Here is an 18,524-nt window from a genome sequence, read left to right on the forward strand (position 1 = left end):
CCAGCCTGCTCCATGCGTATGCGGAGCCCTGCCGTAGGCTGTTCTAGCGCCACACACTGGTTGGCCCATAGACCCACAGACCACTGAACACTGAAATTGGACCTGCTTCCTGCCCCCAGTTTTTTCTGTGCACTCACCAGAGACAGAGAGAGGGAGACGACACTCCCCCACCCCCATGGGCAATGGTCACGACGCAATCCCTTCTCCTTTATTTCTCCCCCCTTTTGGGATTTTGGGCACCCACGCACACACGGCCCACGTGTTTTTCAAGTTGCTGTGTCCAGCACTTGAACTGTGCTGTCAGCCAGGAGGGATCCAGCTCCCTTAACCACCAGGCCACTGGCTGGTCCACTTTTTGTTTTAATTGCCACAGGGTTTGCCAGAGAGAAACAGAGAAAGGAGGAGAAAGAAAGCACCCCCCCCCAAAGTGCCCAAGTGGGGCACAGTCACGCAGCAATCAATCCCTTCTGCTCCATTTCTCCATCCTGTTGGGATTTGGGTCACACATACATGTGCCCAGCATGTTCCTCAAGCTGCTGGGGCAAGGATGCAAACTATGGATGGCCATGTGGAATCCAGCTCTCTCTCTCTCTCTTTTTTTGGAGAGGTTTTTGCTATAGGGCGCATGTGCTTGCTAGAAAGAGAGAGACAGAAAGCGAGAAATCACCCCCCAGGAGGATGGCCATGCCACAATCCCTTCTTCTCCATTCTCCTCTCGGGATCTTGGGCATGCATGCACATGTGGCCGGCGTGAGTTTAAGCCACCAGGTCTGGGACTCGAACCGTGGTCGACTACATGGGAGTCCAGCAATATAACCATTATGCCAACTACTGGTCCCAAATCCAGCTCCATTAACCATTAGGCCACAGGCAACTCTGTACTGCTCTTTAGTACCCCTGTCCCTAGCTATCCATTCCAAGCACCAGACCTAGTGGATACGGCCTTCAACAAATTTTATCAGAGTTGGGGAGGAGTGGGCCTCATGACTTAGAGTGAGAATCTTCACCCTGGCCCTTAACCACATTGGGATCCTGCAGTAGGGAGCCCCCAGACTCTACACAGGCACAGCGTGCATGTTTACTTGGCAAAGGCCTGCAGGTGGCCCTGCCCCGCTCCCCCGCCACAGCTGCCCCAACTCACCAGTGGGTTGCTAGGTCCTGCTCCTTGACACAGACCCCTGAAGACTCATTTCCAGGATGTTTTCGGCTCCTTGACAACCTCTTCCTGTTTTGGAAGCTAAAAAGCAGCATCTAAAAAGTCATAGAGGTTTTGTTGTTTGAAAAAAGTTTCACTGATTGAAGAGGAGGTGGAGTCTCCTGATGGCAGAGATGCTCCCACCTCCCTGCAGGTCTGTCCCCCGTTCAGGGCAGCTGCCTTTGCACCTTCCTTTCTGGCCTAAGCATCTCCAGAGCTATTTGCTCTCATGTCTCTGTTTTCCTCAGTGTCAGAAACTGTGTCGCTGTCCACATTTGTCAATCATAACACATTCTCAAATGAACATGGGAGACAGTCTTTAAAAACATATTTTAAAAAATGCTCTTTGGGGTCCAGCAGTTGCATAATGGTTATGGGACTGAACTCCTACGTGGCCAACTGCCATGTGAGTCCCAGACCCGGTGGCTTGAACTCATGTGAGGTGTGTGTGTGTGCTCAAAATCCCAAGAAGAGAATGAAGAAGGGACTACAGCATCGGCATCCTGGGGGGTGATTTCTCACTTTCTGTTTCTGTTTTTCTCTCTCTGGTGGGCACACATGTCCTGTAGCAAAAACCTCTCTTAAAAAAAAAAAGTGGAACTTAGGAATTGTAGATTTTGCAGAAAAATGACTTTCACAGTAAGGAGAGTCATGGTCTAATGTTCCTTCAAAAGCAGGACTGCAGTAAGAGGAGCGAGTCAGTAACAGGAGGGACAGGTCCCTGGACACTCTCACCACCTCCATCTGGAAAAGCAGCTCACTCCACCCAGGGGCAGGGGCCGGGGACTGTGGTTCTGGAGAAGGGAGGTAGGACCTAGCAATGTTTCTGGGCAGCCCCATCTAATGGGCAAAGGAAGAGGATCTCTGTAAACCATTCTTGGGAAATACAGTGAAGTCTCTTTCGAGACCAGGTTCTCTGCCACATTCTTGGCTGGGAGAACCTTTTCATATCCTAATTTCTGAGATTAAGAACCATGTTAAACTGAGGCTGGGAGTTTAGGATAAGATAACTGAGGCATCCCAGAAGCTCCACACTGTAATAGATCTCTAAAAACAAATGCTTCTTTCAAGGCAGCAGTAGGCCATCAATAAAGGGCTCTCCAATGGGACTAATTATTTAGGTTAAAGTCTTCCTAATTTGGTCTTTTAAAAATTTTTTTTAAATAGCCCTTTCAATAGGTAATTTTATTTATTTATTTATTTCTTCAGAAAAAGAGAGACACTTTAACAGGTCTTTGCACTGAGACTCATCCCATCTCCACGGGCCTGGATAATGGACACAGGTACACATGACCCTTGTGTGCTCAGGGAGGTCCTGGGATGTGAACCCAGGACTTCCCCCTTGTGGGTTTAGTTGTGTTACCACTGTGCCACTGCCTGACCCCTTAATTAAAAAAAAAGAAGTTAAAGGTTTTTGCCATAGGGTGCGTGTGCTCACCAAAGAGAGAGAGATAGTGAAAGGGAAAGTGAGAAAGCACCCCTGAGGGATAGCCATGTCACAATCCCTTCTCTGTTCTCCTCCTGGGATTTTGGTACACACACACACTCACCCAGAGTGATTTTTAAGCCATTAAGTTCAGGACTCAAACCATGGTCCACCAATGTGGAAGTCCAGTGCTTTAACTATTATGCCACCTGCTGGCCAAAGCCCCTTAATTCTTAAAAGGTTTGCACTGACGAGGTGGAACCCCCTAGGCTGTACAAAATCAGACATTCCATCTTTCCTTGGTGTATCAGCTGTGCTACTTACTAGCTCTGACTTTGAGCAAATTACTTACCCTGTTGTTCTCAGCAGTTACATAGGGGGGAAGTGTCCCCTCTCCCCACTACAGTAATTGTGAGGACTAACTGAGTTAACTGAGAACAATGCCAGGCACACACAGTAGGTGCCTTATTAATACTGGCTGTTACTATCTGTTATTCACAGAAAAGACCTGGGACACGGCACCAGAGGTCAAGAATTTGCCTGAAATGCAAGAGAACCTCATCAGCTCATTTCTGTTCTCTGAAAGAGTGCATCATGCCCATCCTCCAATGCCTGAAAGTTCTGGGTTTTTTTGTTGTTGTTGTTTATTATTTTTTTTAACCAAGCACTTCTTATATAGATTTGAAAAGGCAAATAAATTACGCTTTTGTATCTAATTAGGGGTAAACCACATTTAAGATCAGACTGAATTAAGTGATTAACAACTTCCTCAAATGGATCACTTGAGTCCCCCTTCTTTTCACAAGATAAATTTTTATTTAACAAAACTCACAAATTTATGTATGGTTTGCAAATATCCCCAATTCTTTTTATTTATTTATTTATTTTTGGAGAGGTTTTTGCTACAGGGCACATGCGCTCACCAGAAAGACAGAGAAATCACTCCCCCGGGGGGATGGCCATGCCGCAACCCCTTCTCCTCCATTCTCCTCAGGATCTTCGGCACGCACGCACATGTGCCTGGCCTGAGTTTAAGCCACTGGGTCCGGAACTCGAACCATGGTTGGCTACATGGGAGTTCAGCGACATAGCCATTACGCTAACTGTTGGTCCTGCAAATATCTCCAATTCTTGTGTATAGTCTTTTCACTTTCTTGAATAATCATAAATTAAGCTTTTGATAAAATATTACTCTTACAAAATCTATCGGGTTGTCAGAAAAGTAATGACGTATTCTTCTATGCAAAAATGTGTCATGACTTTTTTGACAACCCAATATGCTATCAACTTCAAACTTAAGTAGCCGTTTTTTATTTTGTAATCTTCCCTGTTCCAGCCCCCGTCACCTAGGCTCACAGGTGTGTACCACCACTCCTGGCCTGTATAGGTTGGACCAGGAACCGAACCTGGGCTCCCCCAGGCGGCCTTAGCCACTGCACAGTGGAGCCCTCCTGCTTGTGCCACACTGCAGCTGGGCCTTAAGTAGTTGGTTTTTGAAGAAATTCTCTTTAGATTGAGATGTAGCAGTATTCTTTATAAAATATTATTTTATTGTTTTAAAATATATTCAAATTCTTGATAAGTATTTCTTTTAAAATATGGCCTATTCCAAAGAAGAATAAAATCGAAGTTAAAATGTGACAGCTACTTGGGGTTGTGTCATTTTATTCAAGTCATCGTGGAGGATCGATGTGGTTCAGTGGAGGCTGAGGCCCAGGCCAGTGTCAGGCTGTACTCTTTCTTATTTCACCCAAGAAGTCATAGGTCTGCTCTGAAAGGTCAAAAGGTTCATGGATTCCGTCTGGAGACAGCAGAGCTTGGAGGGCGCCCTCATTTTCTTGGTTTTGTTTAAGGAAGTTGGCGATAACTTTCCATCGTGTGGCTTCAGTCTCTTCCTCTGCCCACTTGAATGGGGGCAGGACCGTAGAATGGAGAAGAGGGAGCACACAGTCATGGTACACTTGGAGAAACATGGCCTTCAGGAACTCTTGATCTCTCTGGGAAAACACCACCACAAGCAACTATGAATGGGCCTATATCACTACTATTTATTTATTTATTTATTTATTTATTTATTTATTTATTTATTTATTTTGGAGAATTTTTTTCTATAGAGAGTGTGCGCTCACCAGAAAGACAGAGAGAGACAGAGAGATAGAAAGTGAGAAATCACTCCCTGGGGGATGGCCACGCCGTAATCCCTTCTCCTCCTCTTGGGATCTTAGGCACGCACGCACACATGAGTTTAAGCCACCAGATCTGGGACTCGAACTGAGGTAGACTACAGGGGAGTTCAGTGACATAGCCATTATGCTAACTGCTGGTCCTGAACTATTATTTACGGCATTTACTAAAAGAGAGACAGAGAGAGAGAGTCTTTCCCTGCTGTAATCCTCCCTTCAGCTTTCCAGCTAGCCAAGACCACATCCACCCATGGGGATGTCCAGCACATTCTGGTAGATCTGGGACCTGAACCCTGGACCTTCCCAAATGACGCCAGTATTGCAAAGCTGAAAGTACCTGTACCACCACAGCTGCGACATTGTATGTTTAAAGTCCCAGGTTCTATGAACTCTGTTAACCAGATGCCATGCAAGGGGTGGGATAGAGGGTGCCCTCAGTGGCTGGGTGTTAATGGGCTCTGAGTCAGAACACAGGACCCTCCGAAGTGGAAGCAAGCAAGAGTCAACAGAGTAGAGCAGAGTAGTTCTCCCTGGGAGGCTCCCAGAGCAGGGGGCCTCTGGTCTTGGAGAGCTCTACTGAGAGGATCTTACGCATTCTGTCAGGGACGTGAGACTGGGGAGTTGCAATCTGATTCTTGTAAGAAGGATTTGATTCTAGGTAAATACAACTAAAACAATGTGAGGTTGGCTACATCTGCTCAATTCGATTACAGCCTGTCCAAGATAACTGTCATGTCAGCATGAGAGAGGGTGGCATGCGTTCTGCAAGGGACTGAGAGAAAGCAGACTCAAGGAGTAGGACATTATTACTTCCAGCAACACCTCGGGTAGAGGGCCTTTTAGTCCTGAGGGTGTGAGATCCTCTCTAGATAGTGAAAATGGTGCAAAAGCAACAGTTTAGCAACAGAAACTGCCAAGCCCTGATGCCAACAGGCTGCAGGGGGCATCTCAGCGAGCACGGCGGGCTGAGGGCAGAGATTCTCACAAGCAGCAGTCTACGCGCAGGTACCTGTGCACAGGGGCACTTCCTACAGGCCTGAGGCCAGGGCCTCGCCTACTGTTGATAGTAGAATAGCACAGGGGCCAGCAGGTGGTGTAGTGGTTATGGCACTGGACTCGCACATGGTCACCAGCGGTGTGAATCCCAGACCCAGAGGCTTAAAACTCACGCCAGGTGTGTGTGTGCATGTCCAAAATCCCAAGAGGAGAACGGAGGAGAAGGGATTGCTGCATGGCCATCTTCCCTGGGGGGTTGATTTCTCATTTTCTGTTCCTCTGTCTCATACAAGTACCCTATACCAAAAATCTCTCCCTCAAAAAAAAAAAAAATCTGCCAATTTGGGCAAAGGTCACATATAGATGGTACTGGTCAGATGAAAGCTCAAGTTAGGATACAATAAATATAATATTTTTTTCTTCAATTTTACATGTTTTTAATTTATTTGTTCTTCCATTGGCCTTATAGATCATCAACACTTTAGATCAGACATTAGCAAACTATGAACTGTGGGCTAAATGTGGCCTGCTCCCTCTTTTCATAAATAAAGTTTTACAGAAACTTGGGGCTAGCAGGTGGCATGGTGGTTGGGATGCTGGACTCCCACACAGCTGACCACAGTTTGAGTCCCAGACCTGGACGTGGTGACTTGCTTTCTCACTTTGTCTCTCTCTCTTTCTGTGTGAGTGTCTGGTGAGTACCTGTATCAAATTTAATAATAATAATAATAATGATGAGAAATAAATAAATTAAATAAATAATTCTTTTTTTTCCTTTTAAAAAAATGTATTTACATTTAACCACATCTTTACAGTGTACATTTCTTTTTCCAGCTGGTGAGTGTCTGTATCAAATTTAAAAATAATAATAATGATGAGAAATAAATTAAATAAATAATTCTAAAAAAAAAGAAAAGCAACAGCCATACTTGGTCATTAAATATGTCTGTGGTTGCTTTTGTTACAACAGCAGAGCGGAGTAGTTGTGATAGAAACCCTACAGCCTACAAAGCAAAAAAACATCTACTATCTGGCTCTTTCCAGAGCAAGACTGCTGAATCCTGAATTTGAGCAGTCAGACCACTACTCACTGACTACTGCAAGTTCCATTTGGTAACTTCCAGGCTTCGATGGCAACATAGACATGAGCCTGCATTTCAAAAAATATATAGTGTAATTCAGGTAATTGTTCCCCCTCTGCTTACCTAATATGGGCTTTGAGAGTTTTTTTTAAATTTGTCAGAGGTGTGTGCTCTCACCTATGACAGAGAGGGAGGAAAAGGGAGAAAGCACCTCCCAGTAGGGCAGGGTCACACCACAATCCCTTCTCCACTTCTCCATCCCGTCGGGATTTGGGGACACATACATGCATGCCTGGCTTGTTTCTCAAGCCACTGGGGCTGGGACTCAAATTATGTGGTTGGCCACAAGGGATCTGGCATCCCTAATCACCAGGTCACAGGGCCTGCTGAGAAGTTGTTTTATTAAATAAAGCAAATGTGAGGGCCAACTGGGAGACTTTAGAAACTTCTCCTTCATTCAGATAAAACCCAACGATATGAAATTATTAGCTGATCAGGTGTTTTCACAGCAGGAAACAATCATCTACCCTCTGGAAATTCGTCTTTGCATCCGTAATGGCAGAGCTCACCAGGGACATGACTACAGCTATGTTAGCTAAAAAAGACGGCCTTTCTGGAACGTGCACACCAACACTCGGCACTCAAAGTATTAATTCAGCGTGGACAATCACCTTACCTTCTCTGATCTTTTAAATGTGCTTTCTTTTTCAGCCCATGAACTCTAGAAAGCAAACAGAAACACTGTATTAGTCCAAGTATTCAAAAGTCCTTGCAACACGCCTACAACTTTACTATTAATAGTAAACACATTTACGGACAGGGTTAAAAATGCTAGATGGAATCGACCCCTGCAAGAGCTGAGGCTGCAAGTTGGCATCGATGGCTAAGATGACCTAGCGTCCGGCTGACAGGCAGACTGACAGCGAAAAAGACCCCAAAGTCCATGACTATCGTAAGTCGAAACTAACTAGGAACAGACCTGGTGAAACCTTAGCACCTCCATGCCAAATGCACAACACAGCACCGAAACCATACAGTGGTCTTAAGCTTTCACAGTAAACAGTAATGAAAACAGAAAACTGCCAGATGCCCAGCTCAACTGGCCTGATCTGAGAAGTATTTCATGTTGGGTAAAGTCTTTTTACAAGCAAAATGATAAATAGTGATTGAATGTTTTAAAAAATAATTGGAATACACTTAGTATGCCTCCAGGGAGCTTTTTGTTTGATAATAAATGTGAACGACTTTCCTCACATGCCTTCTCTTGACTATCCCGGGGCGTATCTGGACACTCCTGGAGCTGAGCTGCAGGGAGAACCCCGGCTCAGCCACCCTGAGATGCAGGCCAGCCAGGTCACTGCCTATCTCTGCCAGCTGCTCCTCAGGGAAATGCAGATCTGAGATGCGATTAGCCCTTAGGTTCTTCCTAACCAACGTCCAGACTTGACTGTTACATACCTAGAGACATGTGCCTATGGCTAGCACTGGCCCAATCGCTCTCGGGAAATCCTTGCTAAATGGAACAATGTATGTACGCTCTGTGTAATGAGTAAGTGCAATGACACTGTGGTATTAATGACTTTACGGGGGAGAAAGAAATTCTGCTTCATCTAGCTGCAGTTCCGAATGAACTTACCTAAAAATTATAGGTGATCATATGCCATGAATATTTTTCTTAAACATTTTTGCTAGAAACTTTATTGTTACTGATGACACACTCACCCTAGTCAACCCAACATAAATCAGTTTCAAGGTCTAATAAAAATCTTTGTAGGTGACTAAGTCCCCCTTCCATCTGCTACCAGGCCTGTACGATCTCCCTCTTATCAACAGGGGTCATGCCTTAACAAGCTCCCCTCCCTCCTGCACTGTCAGAGTTGTTTGCCTAAAGCAAAACCCGCCCAGGGTCACCCCACCTACCCTGGGTCACCCCACCTACCACACCCTCCCGCTCCCCGAGACTCAGACTGTCCTTGTGCACCCAGCAGCCACTCCCTGGTGCAGATGGCATGTCAGACTGGATCATGTGCTCTCCTTAGGAACACTCTTCATTCTCTCCTGCCTCGAAATGTTTGCTCATGCCCATTCTTCCCCCTGAACCGTCTTCACCCCATCTCAGCAGGCTGAGGTCCCACAGGCCTAGCCGTTTCAGGCCCATCTTACCCAGACCCTTAATGACACAGGGTCCTGATCCCCACTTGCTGCCTTCTTTCAGCCTTCGAGGTCTTGGGTTCTACTTCACCTGTGGCACCTGCCATGTGCGTCTTCCTTCCACACTCACATATTATTAGTTGACCCTGATGTATTAGGTTGAAACACACAAAGCTGCCACTTTTTGACAAGATGGCTGAAAACTGGAAATTTCAGACTGTTCCACTTAATATCCAGCTATCTCAGACAGTGAGCAGCACATGAGGAATTAAAGTAAAGATGACATGCAGGCGCCAGGTGGGGCACAACGTACTACAACTGGACTCACAAAACGAAGGTCCTAGAACAGGAACCCAGGACCTTCCCGAGCACACTCCACACGTACGTGCCTGCCCGTGGTCTGGGCCACCAAGGTCACAGGCAGGTCATAGCACGAGCATCTTGTTGGGAATGCTCCTCTCTCCCTCATGGAAGAAATAAACAAACACACTAAAAAGAACATGATATGCATGCTCTGCCTTGCTCCTGAAGATGCAGTGGATTTATCAAACAGACAGGACTTCTATTCTGAGGACACCTCAGTGGTCATCCTAGGCCAGGGGAAGAACAGGCAAGCATTCGCAGCGGGGACACAGGTCCTCCATGTGCTCCCTGGCTCAGGGGTGGGGGCAGCCCTCGGGAAGTAACATTCATACAACGATCCAAAGGATGATGGCGAGCTAGTTACACAGTGGACAGGGCCTGGGAGACATCCTGCTAGGGAGAAAAGGCCTAGAGCAGGTGACAGGACTCATTCTGACGCGGTGTGTTTACCCACTTTCCGAATCCAGCAGGTTCCCAGTGCGATGCAAGAGACCTACCCTGAGAGCATCCATCACGTCGGGCTGCTCCAGGAGCTTGGGGAAGGTGGCCAGCATGGGATGACTGATTAAATCTGAAATATGAAAGAACAAAGACAGTTTTATGTACGCTGCAGGCCTGGTATTTCACTGCAGCACACATAAGGATGCATTCAGATTAACATCACTGTGCCAAATGATTTGCTGATAATACATTCTAGACACTTGAACCATTGGAGAGCACAGAGCTGCGCCCTCAAGCTCCCTCTGCCCCTACTCCCATATCCCAGAGAGTTTTGAAATGAATTTTATAGCAAATGCTGAGTAGGTGGAGCAGTTATAGTGAGAGGTGAAGTGGCTCTGAAAAGAGTAAGACAGGAACATTTTTTTCTTGTATCTTAAAATTTATTTCTTGAGAAAGAGAAAAAGACACCTTCAACATGATCTAGCCATGCTTTGATCCCTCCCCAGCATCCTGGCCAGAGCAGATCCTGGGCACGTGTGGGTGTGCCCAGCATGCTCGGGTTGACCTGAGATCTGAACCCGGGCCTCCCATGTGGTTCACGCACTATTTCAAGCTGGACCTTGTTTTTCTTTCTATGTTTTCTCTAATCTCTCCTTCTTCCTATGACTGCGGTGTGGTGAGAAGAATCTTCCAGTTAGGAGGCAGCTGACCAGGAATGAGGAAGCACCAGGGAAGGGAGGGGAAGAACAGGCTGCTCAGGTCTGACTCCAGTGTACCGCACTCAGGGAAGAACCTGGTTACTGGGGCCAGTGCGAGGTTGTAGAGGAACTGGAGGGAATCAGGGATTGGAGATTCTGGCTCCAATCCCAGCTGCATGACTACATACTGTGTAGGAGAATGTGGCTATTCCACAAAATGGCATGTGCGAGGTTGTAGAGGAACTGGAGGGAATCAGGGATTGGAGATTCTGGCTCCAATCCCAGCTGCATGACTACATACTGTGTAGGAGAATGTGGCTATTCCACAAAATGGCATGTGCGAGGTTGTAGAGGAACTGGAGGGAATCAGGGATTGGAGATTCTGGCTCCAATCCCAGCTGCATGACTACATACTGTGTAGGAGAATGTGGCTATTCCACAAAATGGCATGTGAAGAACTGTGCAAAGCACACAGGGAAGGATGTGTCTTAGTCCATCGGTGCTACTATAGCAGCACACTTGAGACTGGGTGATTTATCAATGATAGAAATTTATTTCTCACCATTATATAGACAGGGAATCTGAGGTTTGGCGAGGGCCTTTTTACTATGTCTCCCAGAGGGAAAGAACACTATATTCTCACATTGTGGAAGGTGGCAGGGCAAGCAAGACAAATCCTCTCTGTCAAGCCCTTCTATAGGAGCACTTGATGCCATTCATGAAGGAGGAACCCTCATGGTTTGATCACTTCTCAGAGGCCCCAGCTTTTGAAACCATCACAGTCGCAACACCTGAATTTGAACACTGAATCTGAACCATCGTAGATGCTTTTGAAGTGGCAAGTAGTGTTCATGTTAGACATAGCTCTCTTCCTGGAACTGACTGCCTGGATGGGTAGGTAGAAATGGAACTCATGGTCTAAGAAACACAGACATTTCTCAAGGAATAATTGTAACTCTGAGGAGAGGGCAATTAAGCCTCTCCTTACAGTTTTATAATCTTGTGTTCTCAGTAAAGAAAAATCCTTTTCTGTAGAACTTACTAGGTTTATTCTGATGATCAAATTCAAGTGAAATCAGTAATATTTTAAAAGAATTATCTTATTTAACATTATTTATATATTCATTTATTCTAATTTGACTAGAGAGGGACAATGAGAGAGACAGAGAGAGAGAGAGCAAGAGAGAGAGGGAAAATGAGAGAGCAAATCACCAGGTCCAGGACTCAAACCGCGGTTGGCCATGTGGGAGTCCAGCGCCTTTAACTACCACACCACCGTCATCAATAATTCTAAGTAATCTCTTCACCTATAAGAAAAATAAGCCTTGGGGGTCAGCCGGTGGTGTGGCTGTTAAGGGCCCTGAACTCTCACATGGCTGACTATGGTTCGAGTTCCGAACCTGGTGACTTGCTTTCTCACTTTCCCTCTCTTGCTCTCACTCTGTCCCTCTCTAGTCAAATTAAAACAAATACATAAAAAAATAAAGCTAAATAAAATAATTCTTTTTTTAAAAAAAAAAAAGAGGGACCAGCAGATGGTGTAATGGCTACATCACTGGAATTCCATATAGTCGACCACAGTTCGAGTCCCGGACCAGGTGGCTTAAACTCATGCCGGTTGTGTGTGCGTCTGTGCCCAAGATCCCGAGAGGAGAATGAAAGAGAAGGGATTGTGGTGTGGCCATCTCCCCTGGGTTGTGATTTCTCAGTTTCCATCTCTCTCTGCCTTTCTGGTGAGTGCATGTGTCCTATAGCCAAAAACCCCTTAAAAAAAAAAAAAAAAAAAGCCTTATCCCTCTTTGAGATGTTACATCATCTATGAAGTTCTTCTAAAGTTCTAAAGTCATTAAAATAAATTTAAAGGCAAGTGGTGATAAAAAGACTTAACTGCCCTCTCCTCAGAGTTATTATTCCCATGCTTCTTAGACCATGAGTTCCATTTCTACCTAGTCATGCAGGCAGTAGGTTCCAGGGAGAGAGCCATGTCTAACGTGAACTCTACTCACCCACAAGTGCTAAGCCACCATGGGGTTCTCATCCTCACTCGTTCTGCTCCATTCTTACTGGCCTGCCTTCAGTTTCAGTCCCTCCAACACATGCCTGTTTCCCTTCCAGGTCCTCAGACATGCTGGTCCCTCTATCCAGGAAGGATCTTCCCTACGCCCTTTCCCTGTATGTCTGAGTCCTCCTCAGGTCTTACCTTAAGTGTTATTTGCTCAGACATCTTTCCTTGCCCTATATGTGAATTCAGATCATCTTAGCGTATGCTTCCACTATGTATAATGTTTTCCCCAGACCACTTATATTAAAGGGCTGAGAAGGATTACTCATGTAATTTTGTTTGAATTCTGTTGCACCATGAGGGTAGGGCAGACCACGCCTACCTTTCATCACTGGGCTAAACACAACATGTCTGGCAATAGCTGTCACTCAGGACATACCTTTTACTGATTTATTGAGTTCAAAGAATATCCAATAAAATTAAATTGCATTTCTCTTTGTAAAGTCAATCATGCATGACAATTAACTGATTTTCAGTATTTTTTTTTAACCTTTAACTATTTATTGTAATTTATGAGTTATATATAATCACTGTTCATCTTTGTAGGGTACAGCATGGTTTTTAAAAGTAAGTTTATGGGGGTAAGGGGGTGCAGCAGGTGGCATGGTGGTTAAGGCACTGGACTCCCACATGGCAGACTATGGTTTGAGTCCCGAACCTGGTGGCTTAAAAATCATGCAGGATACATATGTGTGTGTCCAAAATCCCAGCAGGAGCATGGAAGAGAAGGGACTGTGGCATGGCCATCCCCCTGGGGAATGATTTGTCACTGTCTCTCTCATGAGTATACTCACTCTATGGCAAAAAAAAAAAAAAAAAAAAAAAAAAAAAGAAAAAGAAAAAGAAAAAAAAAGCAATAATAAAGAAGTATGTATACATTGTGTAATCAACAAATTGAGGCTGTAAACATATTCACCACCTTCAACATTTAACATTACATTATGTTGTAACATTTAAAATGATATTTTAATATTGTACTTGGAAATATTTCAACTTACAAAAAGTTGCAAGAATAAAAACAGAACACAGACTACCCAAATACTCCTTATGTGGATTTACCGATTTTTAACTAACCCATTGGTATTCACGCTTCATGCATTACTAATCAGCTGGTTTGACCCGGCTGCAGCTGCAGAGTGGTAGGGCACTTTGTATGATAACAGGGCAATATGGGAAGGCCCTGAGTCTGTTTCCTGGTCAGTCTGAGTACGCCAGGCACTTCTGCAGTGCATCCATGACCCTGGCTGGCGGGAAGGCTGGGAGTTGAGGATCGTGGTGTGACAAGACCTTGGAAATCCCTGTCTCTATCTCTCATATGAAAGAAAGAAACCCTGAAAAACAAAAAAGATATTTCAGGTGATTTTTGTTCCTTCCCCAAAAGATGACATGCACACCAAACACATGGGAAAAAAAGCACACTATTCAGAGACATTAAAGGAAATATATGACTTTGAGTTTGGGAATCTCAAAACTCTAGAATTTGAAATGTGAAAATATGTATATTTGAAAGAACTAAGTAAGTATTGACCTCATAAAACTTAATGTTTTGCATCTGAAGGTGTCTCATAAGTAATGTAGTGACATTAATGCTGTTCCAAATACTTCACTCTGAATGTCACATTCAGAAGGTGAAGACACAGGCTGGCACGGGTGCCCTTTATCAAAGCACACACCGCATTACCGCGTGTAAGGAAATGGGAAGACCCCTTACCAGCACTTTGCAGGCTCGTCCTGTCTTTCAGGAGCACATCTCCAAGAATTTGTCGATAAAAGATCAACAAGTGAACAGAGCACATACTTCCAATCAATGTTTCTGGTAGTAGACTGTTAAAGAAGAAAATCGGATTCAGTAACTGATCCCCAACAATCCAAGTTAAGGGCTGTCTAATGTATACAAGGGTCTTCAAAAAGTTCTGGGGGGCGGGAGCTGGCCCGACAGGACAGAGTTATGTGGGAGGAATCAGAGCCTACATTGCCAATGGTGCTTGGGATCCCAGCCCCAGTGGCTTAAAACACAATTGGTGTGTGTGTATAAGTACCCAGGATCCTGATGGGATAGAACAATGAAAGAAATGGGGTTGTGGCATGACCAAGCCCCACTTGGGCGTGCTTTCTCTCTCTCTCTCTCTGAGTCGTATAACATAAAACAAAACAAAAGCTCATGAAAAACGTGTATTATAAAAAACTACAGGGCCAGCTGGTGGCATGGTGATTGAGGTAGCTGGATCCGACATGGCTGACTGCACAGTTCGAGTCCAGGACCCAGTAGCTTGAAAAATACTTCAGGTGTGTGTGTGTGTGTGTGTGTGTGTGTGTGTGTGTGCGTGCCCCAAACCCCACGGGAAAAATGGAGAAGGGACTGTGGCATGGCCATCTCCCATGGGGGGGTGTTTCTCAGCACCAACCCCCCCCCTCTCTCCAATGAGTGCATGTGCTCTCTAGAAATTTTTTTTAAAAAGCCTAGTACAGATTTCAAAAATTTTTTGCACTAAAATAAATGCATATTTTGATTCCATTTTCCACAAACTTTTTGAAGTCCGCTCATATTATCTTAATGAACAGTTCCAAGTTTTGTTTTATCATCAGAAAACATGTTAACAATTTAAAGGAAAAGTTTCACTACAAGTTGGCCACACTGAACTTCAGATAACATAATTTTATGAGTACATTTTCAAGTCTGAACTCTGTTACCATTCTGGAGCTTTTGTTTTTGCATAGACACCCAACTTAAATGTCAAATAGAAAAGTCATCAATTACGTGTTTTGGAAAGAAAAGGGCTTGTCAGCTACAAGCTTTGACAAAGGCATGTGGCAGCCACACCTGATGAGGTGAATGCACAGGAAATATGAGTCCAGACTGTTCACCACGCGGGGTGGGACACAGGAGGCTGTGTCAGACTGTACTGGATCCAGACTGCAACTCCCAGCTATGCAGCTTTGGGTGAAATACGCTCCTTGGACTTTGGCTGCCTCATTCATAGAATGTGAACAGTAAAACCCACATTTCAGAAAGTTATTAAAAGAGTTAAAGTAAGTTGTGGAGTGCTTAATGCAATATATAGTAAGGACTCAAAAACAGAAAAATAATTCAATATCAAAATTAAATTGGGAACAATTTAAATAGAGTCTTATAACTTTAGGATGTTAAATGCAGTCCCCATGGTAACCACGAGGAAAATACCTATAGAATATACACAAAAGGAAATGAAAAGGGAATCAGTGTGTCACTACACCTAATCAATTAAACAAAAAAGAAAGCAGTAAGGAAGGAAATGAGAGGCAGAAATAACTGTAAGACACACAGAAAACAAGTAACAAACTGGCAAAAGTCTTTCACAAACAGTAATTACTTTAAATGTTAATGGATCAAACTTCCTAATTAAAAGATATAGATTGGCAGATAAGATAGTCTCCACTTATATGCTATCTACAAGAGGCTCACTTTCTTTTCTTTCTTTTTTTTTTTTGGAGAGGTTTTTACCATAGGGCATGTGTGCTTGCTGGAAAGACAGAGAGACAGAAGTGAAAAATCACCCCCTGGGGAGATGGCCATGCCACAATTCCTTCTCCTCCATTCTCCTTTCCGGATCTTGGGCACTCATGCACACGTGTCTGGTGTGAGTTTAAGCCCCAGGGTCCAGGCCTCGAGCCGTGGTCGACTACATGGGAGTTCAGCGACCCAGCCATTATGCCAACTGCTGGTCTCCACAGGCTCACTTTCCACTTATGGTACTAATAGGTTGAAAGTGAAGGATGAAAAATGATATAGTAGGTAACCACAAGTTAGTAGGTATAGCTATACTAATATCTGACCAAGTCGATTTTAAGATGGAAAACTGGTATGAGAAGGAAAAAAAAGGTATTACATAAAAATAAAAGGATCAACTCACCAAAAAGATCTAACAGTTACACACATTTAAGCACCAAACCACAAAACTCTAAGTATATGATACAAACACTGAAAGAAGTGAGGGGAGAAATATACGGATTTACAATAATAGTTTCCATCTCAATATTCTCACAGTGAGGGACAGAACAACCAAACTGATCATTAAGGATACAAAGAGCTTGCAGAATACCGTAGACCAACTGGACCAACACACTTTTTTCTCAAGTGCACATGAAAAGTTCTCCAGGAGAGACCATATAAGGCCGCCAAACAAGTTTTATAAATTTAGAAGACTGAAATCATATGATTGGAAAGTATCTTTTCCAATCATAATGGAATAAAATTAGAATCAAAAGCAGAAAGAAAACTGGGAAATACACAAATATGTGGAAAACAAATAACACACAAACAAGCACTTACTCCAAGAAAAAAAAAAAATCTCAAGAGTAATTTGGAACCAGCAGTTAGTGTAATGGCTATGTTGCTGGACTCCCACGTAGTCGACCGCGGTTTGCGTCCTGGACCCAGTGGCTTAAACTCACGCCGGGCATGTGTGCATGCATGCCCAAGATCCCAAGAGGAGAATGGAGGAGAAGGGATTGCGGCGTGGCCATCCCCTCTGGGGGGTGATTTCTCGCTTTCTGTCTCTCTGGCGAGCGCATGCGCCCTATAGCAAAAACCTCTCAAAAAAAAAAAAAAAAAAAAAAAGAGTAATTTGAAAACATCTGGCAACAAATGAAAATGAAAACACACTATATCAAAACTACGGGGTAAAATGAAAGCAGTGCTAAGAAGGAGATTTGTAGCTGTATATGTTTATACACTCGAAAAGAAGAAAAATCTCAAATCAACAACCTAATATTACGCTTTAAGGAACGGGAAAAGAAGACCAGACAATCCAAAGCTAGTAAAAAAAGGAAACAATAAGAATTGGAGCAGATGGGGCTAGCAGGTAGAGTAGTGGTTAAGGCACTGGACTCCCACATGGCTGACCACAGTTCTAGTCCCAAACCTGGTGGCTTGCTTTCTCATTTTCTCTCTCTCTCTCTGGCAAATTTAAAAAATAATAATAGGGGGCTGACAGGTGGCATGGTGGTTAGGCACTGGACTTCCACATGGCCAACTGCAGTTCAAGTCCCAGACCTGGCAGCTTGCTTTCTCATTTTTGCTTTATCTTTCTCTCTGATCAAATTAAAACATAATCATAATAACAAATTGAATTAAATAAGTAAATTAATTAAAAATAATAAGTAAAATTAAATAATTTTTTAAAAGATAATAAAGAATTGGGGCGGAGATAGACAACAAAAGTGATAGGGAAACAATAGTGAAAATCACTGAAAATCAAGAGCTGGTTCTTTGAAAAGATGAACGAAATCAACAGACCTTTAGCTAGACTAAGGGAAAAGAGAAAGAAGACTCAAGTAACTAAAATCAGAAATAAAAAAGGGGATTATTACTACTGATTTTATAGAAATAAATGTTTATAAGAGACTCAGATGGTAATTGCATGCCAACCAACTGGATAATGTAGATGAAACGAGACAAATTGCTAAAAATACACAACTTATTAAGGGTAAATCATGAGGAAACAGAAAATCTGAATAGGGCAGTAACAAGTAAGATTGAACTGATAATCAAAAACCTACCAACAGTGGAAACCCCAGCACCAGGTGGTTTCACTGGAGAATTCTACTGAACTTTAAAGAAGGATTAACATCATCTTCCTCAAACTCATCCCATAAAATGAAGAGGAGGAAACACTGAGGTCAGCAACAACCAGATACCAAAGCCGGACAAAGATTTACCAGAAAAAACAAACCACAGGCCAGTTCTCCAACGAATACTGATGGAAAAATCCTCAACAAAATATGAGCAGACCAAATTCAACAACAAATTCAAAGGTTTATACAAGGGCCAGGAAGTGGCACAGTGGTAATGCAACCAGATCTACCCGGGAAAGGTCTAGGGTTTGTGTCCTAGGACCTCCCTGAGCATATCCGGGTGCACGTGTATGCCCATGATCTGGACTAGCAGG

General features: G+C 43.8%; 1 protein-coding gene across 2 annotated transcripts in view; it reads right to left on the reverse strand.

The window, feature by feature from the left end:
- Positions 1–4,211: 4,211 nt before the first annotated feature.
- The window catches only part of NPHP1 (nephrocystin 1), a 91,560-nt gene continuing 77,247 nt past the window's right edge, over positions 4,212–18,524 (reverse strand). For both annotated transcript variants that reach the window (XM_006156628.3, XM_006156627.3), the window contains exons 17-20: positions 14,309–14,421; positions 9,894–9,967; positions 7,559–7,603; positions 4,212–4,618 (exon numbers count right to left, since the gene is read on the reverse strand). In XM_006156628.3, the coding sequence (XP_006156690.1) occupies positions 4,346–4,618; positions 7,559–7,603; positions 9,894–9,967; positions 14,309–14,421 (505 nt within the window). In that variant the 3' untranslated portion in view covers positions 4,212–4,345. The remainder of the gene's footprint in view (positions 4,619–7,558; positions 7,604–9,893; positions 9,968–14,308; positions 14,422–18,524) is intronic.

The sequence above is a fragment of the Tupaia chinensis genome, unplaced genomic scaffold (genome assembly GCF_000334495.1).
Source record: "Tupaia chinensis unplaced genomic scaffold, TupChi_1.0 Scaffold000511_1, whole genome shotgun sequence".
In the NCBI taxonomy this organism is placed as follows: domain Eukaryota; kingdom Metazoa; phylum Chordata; class Mammalia; order Scandentia; family Tupaiidae; genus Tupaia; species Tupaia belangeri.